At 36.1% G+C, this 16,473-nt stretch overlaps 1 protein-coding gene across 1 annotated transcript; it reads left to right on the top strand.

Moving 5' to 3' along the window:
• Positions 1 to 652: 652 nt before the first annotated feature.
• On the top strand, positions 653 to 16,321 carry LOC129255745 (uncharacterized). Its single transcript, XM_064097866.1, has 15 exons — positions 653 to 719; positions 1,252 to 1,409; positions 2,248 to 2,295; positions 3,132 to 3,243; positions 3,926 to 4,580; positions 5,102 to 5,273; positions 7,202 to 7,391; positions 7,861 to 8,072; positions 8,494 to 8,644; positions 9,721 to 9,802; positions 10,413 to 10,528; positions 11,937 to 12,006; positions 13,162 to 13,214; positions 13,809 to 14,018; positions 15,298 to 16,321. The coding sequence occupies exons 1-15, from the start codon at positions 656 to 658 to the stop codon at positions 15,339 to 15,341; spliced, it is 2,337 nt and encodes a 778-aa protein (XP_063953936.1). The 5' UTR covers positions 653 to 655; the 3' UTR covers positions 15,342 to 16,321.
• Positions 16,322 to 16,473: the final 152 nt, after the last annotated feature.

Raw genomic sequence — 16,473 nt, 5'->3', positions numbered from 1 at the left:
ACCTCGATTATTACGGTGGTTGTCTATGCATTTATTAGTGGTGCAGCGAAATTCAGCAGAAGAAAATAAGAGATATGAGGTATCCTCGTCACAGGCTTAATATTCCAAAATGAGGAAAAATGTCAGAATCATGATTATTTAAGCTAAATATTTCCTTTAAAAATAAAAGTAATATTTTTTATATTTATACCCAGAATAACCGATCTAATAATTGTTCATTAAAAAATATTTGAAATTAACAAAAGAAAAAAAATCAACTCGACAAATTTCCCTAAACCCCACCTTATTTTTTAAAGTGGTCACAAAATTCGAGCGGAGTTGACCTTCCTTAGAGCAACACGCTTGTGTGTTGCTGCCCTCTACGTTTGTTGGTGTGACCTAAAAAACAAAATAAATCCTGCAATAAAATATTCCAATTTCCCCTTGTACGCGTTGTAAGTGCGCAGTTCATAAATAAATCAATAACGAGTGCCCCCTCGAAGATCATTCCATACAGCGTTATAAAAAGCTCTATAATTAAGTTTGACCTAAAATATTAAAGTGCCCTACTTATATTATTGACTTCCTTTCACGGTTTCTATATGAAAATGTATAGAGATTTGTTTTCATATACGGTAGATGTGATTAAAAAATAAACGTATAAGGTGGGGTAAAGATGGGCAGGTCGGCGAGTGTTCCGTTGTTTTTCATTTTGGTTACAGGATTTACATCTCTTAAAGGTAACTGCTTAATAATTACGTTCTTTTCTCTATCTTACAGCTCAAAATAGACCTGGCTTCGCACATACTCTCGGCCAGATGTATTATCATGGAGTCACAAGCTGCTATATCGTTTTCATTAGAACAAAAGATTTCTTCTTCGATTATTTCAGCTACTTGTTTCATATTTGGTAGATTATACAAGTCTTATGGCTATTATAACAGAATAGGCTACTGTTTATACTTTCTGTATGTTTTATATTCTTTAAAGTGTAAATTTCATTGCTTATCTATGTAGGCCTACATTGCAGGGGAGGCGCTAGCATATTTAGATTGAGAGGGGCCGGGGGCACGACTATGACCTTATTTTTTGAAAAATTATTATATATCTATACAACCCTAATCCCTCCTTTTACACTACTCTTTCTTTCATTTTTTTTCCATTTCTAAAAATCTTTGTTATAGGTTTAAAGTTTGTCCAACAATTATATTTTCCTATAACTATAATCGCTGGGAATAACGGGTCAATCGAACTGGTTTCCAATCTTTTCAGTTTCAGCTAGCGCTTTAAATGGGTCTGTTCATCTGAACCCCCGGATGGATACGACCATCGTAGGAGGAAATGGCATCCTGGTAGGTGTGTTTGCTTCTATAACCGCCTCAGATGAACTAACCGATATCAACCTTAATCTGGCTTGCTCAAATGCAAAGGTATTTATTTTCACTTAACTTGTCTACTTCTCAAATTATGTTCTACCTCGTCTATGGATTATTTTAGACTTTGTCAAATGAAAACTTAATTCATAAACAATTCATTCTTATATTATACCATGTGGCGTTAGACCAAGTGGATATTAGACGAAATGGGCATAGCCTAACTGAAAGTGAGACAAAATGGTTAATGGGCTACATAGCAGTTGGCATGATTAGATTAGACAGTTAGTAGACGAAGTGAATCTGTAACAACACTTGTACACTCTGAAAGGACGAAACACCATCGCTCCGAAACCAGTGGATTAGAAAGCATGACACTGTGAACTAAGCAGGGGTGCTGGAGGGGGTGGGGTGCTGCGTAATATTATACACCATCGGCAGCACCCCCTGGAAATCAGGTTGGTAAGCTCAACTGTATTTTGGCTGCAATCACCTTTATTTTTTTTTTGTAACGAAAACGTATTGGTGGACTTGTCATTTATTAAAATCAAAACCAGCACCCATCTTCAAAAATCGTTCACATGTCCCTGTTGGAAAGTCGGGGAGGGGGGAGGGGGTGACGAAAAAAAGTCAGATAAAAAAGGACTGGGTCGTATATCTGTACGCATGTTTTTTAAATGAGAGTGACTTTTTGTCTTGTACCACCCCATAAAAGAAGATCATGATGTCGCCTGTACAATGTTACAGTACAAGGTATAATCGTTGGATTTTAGATCAATTAAAGTACACGCCATCGTAGTTAAAGACATTCTCGATTATTGAGAATGGGAAATGACGTAATAATAATAATACATGTTCATGTAATATATTTTTCTTATTTGTTACATTTCGATAGGTGAATTCGACAATGGATGTTCTGGCAAATTTCTCATCGACAACGGAGGTAAGTAAATATAGGAATCATTATATTTTGTTACATGTTTATCACAATATCTGCCTGTCTGAAAGAATGAGTGCTAGAGTTGAAGAAACGTGAATATCCAATCCTATTCGTTCAATTTTTCTTGAGGATATTTCCCTACCTTTTCATTGAATACAGTTAAAAAATATAGGGTGATTAATTGTGTATATTATGTGTTTCGATGAATTATTTCTATTTAGCTATTTATGTATTCCAGCTTTATTTAAAAAAAAATGACAGTGACCATAATGTTCGTGTATACGGTTAATTAGGATGAAGGGTTGCCGTTGGGGCAAGCCAAGGTACATCCCCCGACACCCCCCCCCCCCCCCGTGAAAATATGATGACGGCTTTGCTGTACACACAAATGATTTGAACTTATTTCTGATGTCAATATATAGGCTCGATTGCAGAAATAGAGAGAAATCAATAACGGAGAACTCGAAATTTCATCAAAATTAGATGCAAGACAAGAAAGTTATTGAATTTCAATTTTCTCTTATTTTCTAAATAAAACTGCAATATGCACATTATTGGTAGTACAAGTCTGCCTGTATAAAGAGGATGGAACCGATGACGTCACTCTAGTAAACTAGACAGGCAAGAAAAAGAGAGTCATAAAAGGGGGGTTATCAATACACAAAGGAGATAATAAATTTTCTACCCCCGCCCGCATAGCACTGCATTCACCATTGCCCCTCTCTACTCTACCGATCTATCTATATTATTTATCTCTTTCTATCTATCTATCTATCTATTATTTCAGTCTATCTCTGTTTTAACTTACTATTTGTATCTCTCTCCTGCATTGGCTACAGCTAACCATCTATCAGGTCGATGATGATAACATCAGTGCAACCTTTGCGTCGACGTCACTATCGCTTGGCGACGTTTTGAGCTTTTCATGGACGACACAGTGGTATATCCCCGGTAAGTAGGCACAGGCACAGGCCTTTGGTTTTCAATTCGCATAGTGCATAATGCAGAATCTGAAGTAGTGAGACTAGATTAACAATGTACTGTGACCGGCTCGACCTTTGGTTTCTAGTCTTCACTCTATAGATATGTCATTGGTTAACATGACAAATATGAGTCTATGTGCTTGCAGACTAGTAAGTACGCTGTTCTGTCGCATACTGCTGTCCATAATTGCAGATGCCATCTTGGAAAATTATGTATGTTTCACGGTTATTTTACGTGAATTTCCCCTTGGTCTACACTTCATATTTTGTCTCCACTCTTAAAAAGTATTGGTCAATATAACCTATCGATTGGTCAGTTATGTGTTCGACCGACCAAAATGGTCACTGCTAAACCAATTGACTTTGACCATTTTTTCGGTTGCCTGGGCACATATCCAATGGTTACTTCAATAATCCTTTAGAGCGTACTTTCTGGTTGGACTCATCCCACATGGTCTAATCCTCGTTCAATCACAGATGTAGAGTTATCTGCTCCTGTCATTAAGGACGATGGTAGACATGCTCTTCGGCAGAAACATTGACTAACATGTAGATGTAGGAAAGGTTTATAAAAATTGACGCACCTCGTACTTGTACGTCATCACAACTGACAGTATCCGTCATCATGTATTATTTTGTATTCATTACAGACTTAGTCCCACCGGCGGCGGTAATAGCATGTGATCTTCAAACTTCATTCCAGAACTCATCTTCGATGCACCAGTCAGAAATTTTGTACAGCAACTCTCTTTTTGTGATGGGGCCCAAAATAAATCTAACCGATGTTGCCGGGAACATGTATGATGGAAACAATCCTAATTCCGTCGACATCGGAGAAGAGATCCCAATTCAACTCACGGCCATGGTTTCTCAACAAAGTGAATTTTATCTAAATATCGACATGGAGCCATCCAATGAAAGTATCGATATCATCGGGATCGTTGACGCATCGATCACTAATTCCTCCTCGCGTATCGTCTGTGGAGCAATGCTGACTGGTCAGAAGTGCCGCCAAAAGAAACAGGAGCTATACCCGAAGGGACTCAGTCTCGGGTTCTACGATGACGGTGTGAGCATAGATGGCGATCGCACAGGGTCCGATGATCTCGTGCTACTAGCCAAGGTACGATTCGGCGACGACGATGTCATCGATGGAGAAACAGCTCAGCTTGGGGTATCCATGACAACGGTCCGGTCTCATATCTGGACCTCCGTGGTTACTTTTAATATCAGCGACGCTGGAGGCCAACGTTCGGCAGTCATGGAAGTGAATCCAAGGATGCTCACGCACAACCTGTACAATGGGTAGGCCAAGAGATATATTTTCGACTGGGAATGTGACTATAGTATCTGCGTGAAGCATAATTGCAGATTTTAAACTGATGGATAAATTTCAATTAATATTTACTGTTGCTGATATCCGACCAGCATTCGATTGCAAGACGCAATTACTTTTGGTACCTATGTTATTCAAAAGTATTTTGTGAACAGCACCCCTAATACTAGTATTCTATGAAATCTCAGGTTGTGATTCAGTTGAACTTGAGGCTTTTTGTTCTCTTCAAGCTTCAGAAATAAATGTAGCTACAACACACTTAATAATTCTTCAAAACATGTCTCTGGTGACCCAAAGGTGTTTGTGTATATAATTGTAGGTCCCTCTAATTTTGAATGATAAAGAACCTCGCATCTATCTTCGTATTCTATCTCTCTGTCTCTTCGGATGGTTGTCTTTCTGCCTCTCCTCTCCTCGATTTTCCCCGCTCTCTCCCCCTCTTTCTTTAAAATTCTATTAATGTATGATCATGATGATGCACCCTCCATAGGTATGAAGCAACGCTGCAAATTGAGCTCGAACATAGCTCGTCATCACGCTCTTCGGGCAGGCAGGTAGAACTCCACCTGATGCTGTCCCCACATGCAACCTACCAAGGTGTCTCAGATCTCAGTTTGTTAACAGACCCTCCGATCATCAATGACTCTTTCGTCATATTCAAGGTGAGCTATGATTGTTGATTACTGCAAGCACGGATCGGGAAGGGGTACATAGCGGGGGGTGTTAAGCATTACGCCTCGCTCTTTTTGAAGTGAAGACATTTTTTTTTCTTGTCAGATATTTGCGAGGTGATTGAGTCAAGTTACAACCGAGAACCATTAATGTATTCCTTGTCAGAAGATTCGAAATGTACACACTTTCTTTGCTCCCTTTTATTTTTTTAAATCCTAAATAACAATACAAAATAATAACATGCAACGTTAATCTAGCGCTTAATTTCTACACGCTGTACTTTTACCCGGCCTTAACATGGCTACCCTGATCAGACGCTCGAGCATTCAAGGAATTCCTTCCTACCGTGTAGTACCCACTCACTACACCTGGGTGGGGAGTGATGAATGTCGATAAACGCCTTGCCATGAATCCACCTCTGGCTTCATCCTTGTCACTAGTCTGTCTACCACTCTTAAAATTGTATTCCTCCCTTGCTTTGAAATATCAAATTATGCCTTTCATGAAAACATAGGTGCTTAAAGGTCAAAGTTCAAAGCAACCAAGATATCAACAGAATATGCTGAATAAAATGAGGATTGTTTTAGAGCTGCTCTAACCCGCAGTAATACACTACCCGGGCCGTCTCAGACCAAATTATAGCGTTATTGCGTTATTTCGATATCTCATGCACGGCGGTTGGCGGGAAGTCGTTTTTGTGTGTCACAGCACACGCGTTATCGTAGAATGGGAATAAAATATGTCCCTGAATATTTGTATCAGATGAAAATCAATAAAATTATATAAACATAATGGTTAAAAGATAAATCAGTCAAAACATTTATATTTTTGTGGGCAAGAAGGCCGAATATACTAAGTACACATCTACCGAAGATAGTAATATCTGCGTAATAATGTCTCTGTGTCTCTTTTTAACACACATTCTCTCGCTCTCAATATTCACCTCTTCCTATCTCACCCCTACCAGTGGGGGTAGGGGTGAAATTTAGGGGGTCCACATGAAATTTTGGGATGGACACAGGTAAAAAACAGTGACAAGCAAAAAAAAAAAAGGTTATCAACAAAAAATATTGGGGGGGGGGGACCATCCCCCACCTCAAATTTAGGGAGAACAGGTCCCCCGTCCCCCCCCCCCGTTTCCGCCGCCTATGCCTACCCCCTCTTCCGCTACTAGCTCTACCTGCACCCTCCATCATCATCAATACTTCTACTTGTTCATTATACGATTATAATGTTGATGTATCGCTAATGTAAACGTTTCCGTTGCTGGCGTTGATAATACCAATGAAGGTTAATGGTAATGATGATGGCGATGATGATGGTATTTATGATGATGATGATGGTGATGATGATGATGATGATGATGGTAATGATGATGGTGATTATGATGATGATAATGATGTCAATGATAATGCCAATGATAGTAAAAAGGACAATTTTGTTATGATAGGGATACAATTATGATGGTGACGATGATGATTGTGGAGTCATTGTTCTTTTTTCTTCTTGTAATCAAAACTTAATTTGCTCTTCTTTGATCACATTTACCATATATAACCCATTTTTAATTACCTATGATTAAGATTACGTATCATGTCGAGAGGGGCTTACCAATACAAGCTCTGCCTTTTAATAAGTCCTTCATTTTCATATGCTAGTTATAGTAAGTAATTTGTTTAATTATCAATATGCATTTTAAAAGCACGATGTATTCATTTACTGATAATTTTCCTACGATAATATTTATAAACTAAAGCATTTCTTTTGACGTTTATTCTGATTTTTGTTTATTCATATAATTGTTATGTCCATTACTTGACAATGGTAATAAATAAATTGAAATTTGGAAACTTGAAACCTGAACTAAAACTTGATGATGACGATGATGATGAAAACAAAATATTATAAATCCTCGCAGATTGGAGCTGTAGAAATCCTCTCACGCGTTCAATTATTGGTCAATCTAACCGTGAATCATGCCAAAATGAAAGCAGGAGTATCCCAGATGGTGATTCTTACTCAGGCAATCTACCTGAATGACACAGGGTCAACGATTATTACTCAAACACCTATGGTAGATGTACAGTTTCAATACGCAGATAAACCGGGTAGGTTGAGTTCATCAATGGTTAACTATTGCATTATCATTAATTAACCAGTCTCTTAGAGAGGAGATCACATTTTTGTATTCTGCAGTATTTTGCACATATCAAACGTGAAACGGTAATTCTTGTAGCTATCAAATGTCATATAGTGAATATTATAAATATCATTTCGACAAGAGTATAGATTATTTATATGATAGAGTAGGTACATACTTTTAGAAAAATGTATCACTTACACTGAAGAAACACGTTTCTTCGTAAGATATTTTTTTTTCAAAATCGTACTGAAATTACTGCGAATTTCAGAACACCGATAGCAAACAATTTTTACCAAACCATCGGCATTATAATAATGATGATGGGAAGTTTATTCTTTTCTGAAAAAAAAAATCTTAATCGTATTTTTTAATTCAAAACTAAAGGATTTAATCTGAAGGATAAACCTATCTTCATAACTCGTAAATCTTTACAGCTCATTGTAATCATCCCTGGCAGTCTTTCGAGTCTTCCTGTTACCATGCCAACGCATCGGTCCTTGTTGATGCCACTGTTGCCACGCAGTTATGTGAGGAGGAGGGCGGAAGTCTTGCAGCCATCGATACCATATTCGAAGAACGGTTCTTAATCGATATATCGCCAAAGGATTTCAGTCCATTTCGATTTTGGATACATGAAAACTCCACGGTAATTGAATAGAGCGTTAATTCATTAATCTTATATTTTTAAGAAAAAAAATCCCTCTTCTTTTGGAGTTTTTCTCTGTGTATTGTATTGCGATAAATATGACTTTATTATTATTATTATTTTTATTACTAACATCATTTAAAGTGGATAATTACCTAGCTTAGCCGGGTAATATAGTAACGCGCCTTGAGCACCTAACAAGGTGGATATGTGCGCAATATAAATACCCTATATTATTATTATTATTATAATGAATGATTTGATTTGAACTAGCCCTTTTCATCGGGCCATTCATTACCCTGGTTTACCAGAATATTATGCATTGACGTATCATTCACTTGCCTTTCATCTTTTCCTTTTAAAAAAGTACCGGTTCCTTAATTTACACATACTTTTCCCTTTTTTTTTCTCAAACTTACAGCACCTAAATTGGTTACCAGGGCAACCAGATGTTACTACTGAATGTAAAACCTTGGTGGTCGCAGGGTATCGGATAGATGGGACTGAGAGTGGAGGAATAGAATCAACCTGTTGCACGGATCTGAGATATTTCATTTGCGAAACCCCAATTGGTGATTACCATTATTATAGATGTTTTTTCTGATTGCATGGAAAAGACTGAAAACTTTGGTTTAGGTGTAGTGGAAACGCTGATCATTCTTGGTAATGATAAAAGGAACTTTTACAACTGCAATGAGGACGGAATCAAGACCACATTAAATGTATTTACAATACCCGTGAAATGATAATGATAATGAACAGTTGGGAGGTCTTTGTCGAAAATTGGTGAACCGAAACAGCGGTTTTGTCCTAAGTTTCCGAACTGACGAAAAGATTAAAAAATATATCGTTTTTCCAGATTCCAGGAAATTTTGATTCATCAATTTTCGACACAGACCTCCCAGCTGTTCATTGTCATATGACGGACATTTTCGATAAATTTACTGTGTTCTTGAATGGGTCGTGTGTCGTGCAATCGTAAACTCCTTACTGGTAGTATTATGCAACATTAAGCGCTTAATACAATGTTTACCCTGACTTTATAACGACTATCTTATCGAACCCTCATCGCGAGCTCAAATCAAGGAATTCATTCCCATCATGTACCCCTTTGAAGGGAGAGTGACAAAATAAGAATATAAATGCCCGTCAAAGGACACAATAGGAGAATGATCATTTTCGATTGCTCACATTATCTTACAATTTTTTAAAGTCATCTACTAAAAAAAGTTGACAATAATATTTTGATTGCCGTGGGGATTTCCGGGTGATATTGTTTAGGTGTTAAGGTGATTTTTAGGTGGGCATCATCTATACTGTGAATACTTAGTCAATTTAAAGTCAACGATGATTCTGGATCAAACAATATATATTATATCCATTATCCAACACTTATTATTTCAACACTGCTAATTGTCTTTTGACTAAGTTTATAAAATATATAGGCCTAGCGATGTATATAATTATGTATACTGTGTTTTGTGTATAGTACTTTGGGAACATGAAGACGAAATTATCCAAAATTGAAGGATGTAATAAAATGAATGTTGGTAAATTTGTAACAAAATGAAAATAGAAAAATCGATGAAAATATCCAATTTATCAAGTAATAAGAGTATCTTAAGTTTGTTCTTTTGTTTTCACGCAGACCCGCCGGTCGAAAGAAAGGATCAATTCCACGGCGTTCCTAGGGCTGGTCAAGCTTTGACGGAGAGCTGGACGTGTCCTTGTATTAAAGGTCAAGTCCACCTCAGAAAAATGTTGATTTGAATAAAAAGAGAAAAATTCAACAAGCACAATGCTGAAAATTTCATCAAAATCGGATGTAAAATAAGAAAGTTATGACATTTCAAAGTTTCGCTTATTTTTAACAAAATAGTTATATGAACGAGCCAGTTACATCCAAATGAGAGAGTCGATGATGACACTCACTCACTATTTTTTTTGTTTTTTATTGTTTGAATTATACAATATTTCAATTTTTACGAATTTGGTGATTAGGACCTCCTTGCCTGAAGCACAAAATGTTAAAATAATGGAATTCCATGTGTTCAGGGAGGAATGAAACTTCATTTCACATGACAATGACGAGAAAATCAAAATATTTCATATTTCATATAATAAAATACAAAAGAAATAGTGAGTGAGTGATGTCATCAGTTCCCTCATTTGCATACTAACCGAGATGTGCATATAACTGTTTTGTGAAATGAAGCGAAACTTTAAAATGTCATAACTTTCTTATTTTACATCCGATTTTGATGAAATTTTCAGTGTTTTGCTTGTTGAATTTTTATCTTTTTATTTAAATCAAGTTTTTGTTGGGGTGGACTTGTCCTTTAACTACCATTCGGCGGATGCTAATTACTGTTCGTGTTGTAGGGCGGGAAGTTTTATTTGCAATGCACCGGGAAGTCACGTCTGCGCTCATGATGCTTCACAATGCCCCTTGGAAGGTATACAAAATTATTCAATATTTAAAGGGGAATCCAACCCAAATAAAATCTTATTTTCATAAGGAAAAGAAACATCAGACAAGTTGATAGGTGAAAGTTTGAACAATATTGGACAAACAACAAGAAAGTTATGAATTTTTTAAAGTTCTAAATATTGGTAATCACTATACCCATGGAGACTTCAAATTGGCCGCATATGGGATGTCATAGTGATGTAAGGCAAGGACTACTCTTCCATGTACTCCAATACATATTATGGCTAAAATATCATTTTTCCAAAAAGTTTTATTTTAAATTATATTTTTCTTTCATGAGGACTTATAACAATATACTACCTGGGTTATATTTAGATTACTGCCCCAGGGGAATGGGTACTTAGGAGAAAACCACAAATCCCTGATAATAAAGTACATGGCCTATGGGAAAGTTGTCATTGCCCCTTGTCATAATTTACTTACCCAGTTGCCAATTTGAAATCTACATAGTACTAGTGATCTCAATTTTTAAGCAGCTATAACTTTCTTATTGCTTGTCCGATTTCTTTCAAACTTTCACCAATTTGTTTAATTTATTTTTCTCCTTCCCAACACAACATTTTATTGCCAAGGCTGGGTTCCCCTTTAAAAGGTACTGTTGTACAAAGGGGGCGGCTGGATTGGTGTTAGAATTTCATTTTTTTTTTAAGTAAAATAGTTTGCTCTCTAGCTTCGCTTTCGCGCGTAAAGCAGAAATTTTCCTTCATATGCCGTGTTTTGCCACTCAAAATTTTCGTTCATTACTTCCCGGTAAAACGCAATATAGAATTTAATTAATCATTTTATAATTTATTACCCAAATCTTATTGACATGCATTAGTTTGTTACCATTGTAACATATCTATTATTTGGCATTTGGAGGTAACAAACTAGCGAAATACCAATCGAGGTTAGCCCAAAGCAAATCACATAGATAAAAATAGACTTACAATATCAATGAACATCGATGATTTAGTACTAATTCTACATTTACTTCAATGATACAGACTGTACTTACCGAAAAACAGCTTTGCTGAATAGGTCTTTCCGTGTTGGAATAAATCAATGAAGGTCCCTGTTGTGTGAAAGAAGAAAATGGACAAATTTTGTAACTTTCTTATGCAACATATCTACTTTTTTTTTTGGGGGGGGTGACAGATTTAGTTCGAACCTTCGGAAATGCAAATATCATAGTATTGAAAAGTGTTGGATAACACCTCAATTGAAAAATTCGAAAATGATAATGGTCATGAAGAGTCAATAATTAAGAACTAATAAAAAACAAGCTCTTTTTCTGGCGTGCCATATCTTTTGTATTTATTTATTTCTTTTGTTTAAGTTTGGTTCGTGGTTTAAATAATACCCATTTTCATGAATGGTTAAAATTTGATTAGAATACTACGATCGGAGCATATTATCAGATGATACTGGTCTTCTCATAGCCTGTAACAACGTTGATAAAAGGTAGGCTTAAACTTCCGTTTACAAACATCTTTACATCTTTGCATCGATGATGAATGTGAAATCATATTGATCCGTAGTGTATTGGATAATAGTAGTATAGAACATAAAAGGTCATAGCTAGTTTTCTTTACTTGTTTTGGCATTTATTTACACTGCCTGTTTTTCAGTATACGGTCTATGAAAAAGAAAGAGAAAGAAAGAATAATAATAATATGATAAATCTATATAGTGCAGCCAATATATACATATACTCTACTGCGCTTTGGTTACTCCATTGCTTATACTATTTTAAAGGACAAGTCCACCCCAATAAAAACTTGGTTTGAATAAAAGGAGAAAAATCCAACAAACACAAAACTGAAAATTTCATCAAAATCGGTTGTAAAATAAAAAAGTTATGACATTTTAAACTTTTGCTTAATTTCACAAAACAGTTATATGCACATCCTGGTCGGTATGCAAATGAGCAGACAGATGACGTCACCCACTCACTATTTCTTTTGTATTTCATTATATGAAATATGAAAAATTATAATTTTCTCCTCATCTTCATGTGAAACAAAATTTTATTCCTCCTGAACATGTGCAATTACCATTATTTTAACAGTTTGTGGTGAAATCAAGTTGGTCCCAATTGTCAAATCTGTAAAAATTGAAATATTGTATAATTCAAACAATAAAAAACAAAAGAAATAGTGAGTGAGTGACATCATCGACTCTCTCATTTGCACATCAATGAGTTGTGCATATAACTGTTTTGTGAAAAATAAGCAAAACTTAAAAATGTCATAACTTTCTTATTTTACATCCGATTTTGATGAAATTTTAAGTGTTATGTTCGTTTGATTTTTCTCTATCAATTGTAATCAACAATTTTCTGGGGTGGACTTGACCTTTAATACTAAAAATGATGATGAGAAAGAAGGAAAGAAAGAAAGAAAGGAAAGAAAGAAAGAAAGAAATAAAGAAAGAAAGACAGACAGACAGAAAGAAGAAAGAAAGAAAGAGAGGGGAAAAACGTTTGAAGTGGAAAGTCGGGGCCGGGGAGGGGGTCCAAATGGGAAAAATTATTAATGTGGTTATTCAGTTTATATAACAAGAAATTTAACAGAACAATAGTGCTAATACTTTGTATTTTTCCTTCTCATCTTATAGCTTATCTAATCCCACCTGTGTGTTCTTCCTCCCGTTGCCAAGCGTATGGAAAGGTAAGGTTCATGAAACAATCAAGTATTTATCGCAATATATATATATATATATATATATATATATGTATATAATATTTGTGTGTGGGTGTGGATGTGAGTTGAAAAAAGTGTGAGTGTGTATTTTGATATAAAACTTTTATTCAAATGATTAGCAATAGCTATACAGATTTTAATTTCGTTTTCCTTGTCTAAAGCCTAAGTTTGCAGAACATAACATAGTTTTTTTTTTTTTTCAATTTTGTGAAGATTATTGGAAGTCATCCTGTCGTTAATTTAATTGTAATCTTAGCATATTGGGGTAGGTTTGGTGAGAATTCGTCCAAGAATTCAAGTTATGTATTTTTATTTTACACCCTCAATTTTGAGGTCAGTATATGCGAGAAGCTCCCCACATGATATAAATATGTCTGTGTTAATTTCCGATTTATGCCACGTAAAGCTCTACCGTTGAACATCGGCGATGTCGTTGCGTACCAAAGCGACGACGAAACCCTTTACGCCAATGGACCTGACCCGATAACATTTTATGATGTCACATGCGAGCAGCTGTGATATAAATGTGTGTTAATATCTGATTTTTTTTGTCACGTTTAGCTCTACCGTTGTTCATCGGCGATGTCGTTGCGTACCACAGCGTCGACGAAACCCTTTACGCCATCGGACGTGACTCGAAGACCTATCTTCGAGGAAAGCTCGACAGTGTCTCGTCATTGATTACTGATTGGTCTGTTATCTCAACCGAACGCTTGATGACCGCCATCAGCAATGGCGGGTTGACAGTACACGACCTTGTTACATCGCTGGGTATGTTATTCTTCTTTAAACTATTTAAATGTTTCCACACTATAAAAAAATTTGGTAAAATTTTTACCACCATGAGGGTAATTATGTGTCCAACCAATTTGGGGGCAGTATTATACCCAGTGCGGGAAGCATATTGTCCAGTAAGGTTAAAAAATAAGCAGCAAATTACGTTAGAATGGACAAAACTTTCATCACACTGGATAAATAAAAATGCCCAAAAGAAATGCCCAAAATTGGTTGGACACATAATAACCCTCATGGAGCACTTATTTTCTAGAGTGCAGGAGGGGTGGGGGGAAACTCAAATATTTTTGCTGGGTAGTACGTTGCACGGGTTTTCGAAACAGTAGCTACCTTAAACGTTTGACGAATTTCTTTCTTTCTTTTTTTGCTGCTGTTGTTTCATTCGTAAAAATAACATCTTTATCACGTACTTCCCGTTCCAGTGTACATTACCCTGGAGATTAAAAAAAATGCCTCTTATCAAAAAAGTTTTGGTCGCATGAAAATCCATATCGATATATAAGGAAAGGGATACGCTAAACGCAAATTAATAAACACTAAATAGATATCACCCTCCTCAGGTTGCCTAAAGTTTCCAATTTCGTCGTTTTCGACACCCTAAACGAAACATACGTGTATGCATCAAAACTAGAAAAAATACTAAAAAGCTTTTATTGGATTTTTCCCGGTCGCACGTGTGTATACGAACATGTTTCCCGAGTGACGGTGGGATGGTAGTTGGTAACAGTTGAATGCCCCGCCCCCTGAACTGTTTCATTTGACGATTTAAATACAGAAGGAATTCACTAATTTTGACGATTCGAAGATGTTGGTACCTCAATAAGCATGCAGTGCCACTTACAAATTTTGATAACCATGAAACCTTACTCCAATCAATTTATATTATGTGTCAATCGAAATAATTTTAAAATCATTTGAATACACTTGATTAGTAGAAAAGATTTAACACCATTTTTTTTTTCAAATTCACTGTTTCTAAGTAATGACCTCTGGTTATCAACGCTGGATTCAGGGTTATATAAGATACAGAATTTAAGACTAATATATATTAATAGTATTATAGCAGATTTCTCATGATGAAAATTATGATGATCACCACGTTGGTAATTATAATTGATAAACTGAATCGTTATTTTTTACTCTCTATTTATCTCACGTTCTGTAAATCTCTCTCCCTCTCTGTCTTTCTTTCTTCCCTGTTTTCTCTCTTTTTCTTTCTCCATTACTCTCTCTTTCTCTGCTCTCCCACTTTCAGATTATACAAATGGAGATCTTTTGGCATGGACCTGTTGCGGCTAGCAGATAAATTCACATGTGAAAATCTGATCTCTTTACTAGTGGACTATATGGGCTATCCTTATTTCAGTTTGCGTCCGTCTTTTTTTTTTTATAGTAATAGTAATCCGCTTTTTATATAGCGCTTCGTTACATCGGAACGACGTGTCTAAGCGCTTTACAGATATACTATTACCCCGGTCATCGGATTCAATCAGTCATTCCCGCACACAATTTGTGCACATCATCCACTCCCTGGGGAGTATTCCAGTCAGTCGCCGGTGTGGCGCACACAGTACTGGACAAGCTACAATGACTTTCACATCCTACCGGGTACCCATTTAGCACCTGGGTCGAGAGTGGCAAACTGTGGATTAACGCCTTGCCAAAGGACGCCAGACCGTGGTGGGATTATAAGTTCTAATGCATGATTGTCACATCTGATGAAACTATAATTTGATGTACAGGATCAAGATTAGACATGTATCATCTGCAATACAAAGTATAACGCTCTTTCTGTTGAACACAGCAAAGTATAGGATATTTTGCTACATTTAGAGCATAACGGCTTATAGTAGGCCTGATTATAGTTACGGACATGCATGCACTATACAAGTTGATATAAATTAGCTTCAATTAATTCAATTTAAAAAAATGAGCGTGATAATTCTGTATAAACTATAATGTGCTGAATAAATGTTGACTTTCTTACTTAGACTAGTATTTTGGCGTTTCAAAAAAGATGCGTATATCGGCCATTTTTTTTTATTTCAAGGAGTATGGGCAGTGCTACATGCATGACAGGGACACAGGAGGGCGACATTTTTCTATGATTTTTTTTTATTATTTAAATCAAAACAAACCAAAAATATATAGACTTATAAAGATAGAGAGACAAAAAGACACCCAAAATGGATTGATCAAGGAAGGAAGGAGAAGAGATACGTCACATATGCCGGTGACTTCACCTTTTCTGTGCTATAGATGGTATATCTCTGTAGTGGCGCTGCCCCTTTTATTTTGTATGCCTTTATATATATAAATATTCGACACTTTCTGTCTGGTAGTTTATGCATACAACTATTAATGAATATATGACTATGTGACCTCATCCATGATTGCTCTGTTTCCATTTTTCATTTCCGTTTTAATTTTG

The sequence above is a fragment of the Lytechinus pictus genome, chromosome 3, assembly GCF_037042905.1.
Source record: "Lytechinus pictus isolate F3 Inbred chromosome 3, Lp3.0, whole genome shotgun sequence".
Classification (NCBI taxonomy): domain Eukaryota; kingdom Metazoa; phylum Echinodermata; class Echinoidea; order Temnopleuroida; family Toxopneustidae; genus Lytechinus; species Lytechinus pictus.
The sequence above is the reverse complement of the archived record's forward strand: the minus strand, read 5'-3'. Positions and strand labels throughout refer to the sequence as shown.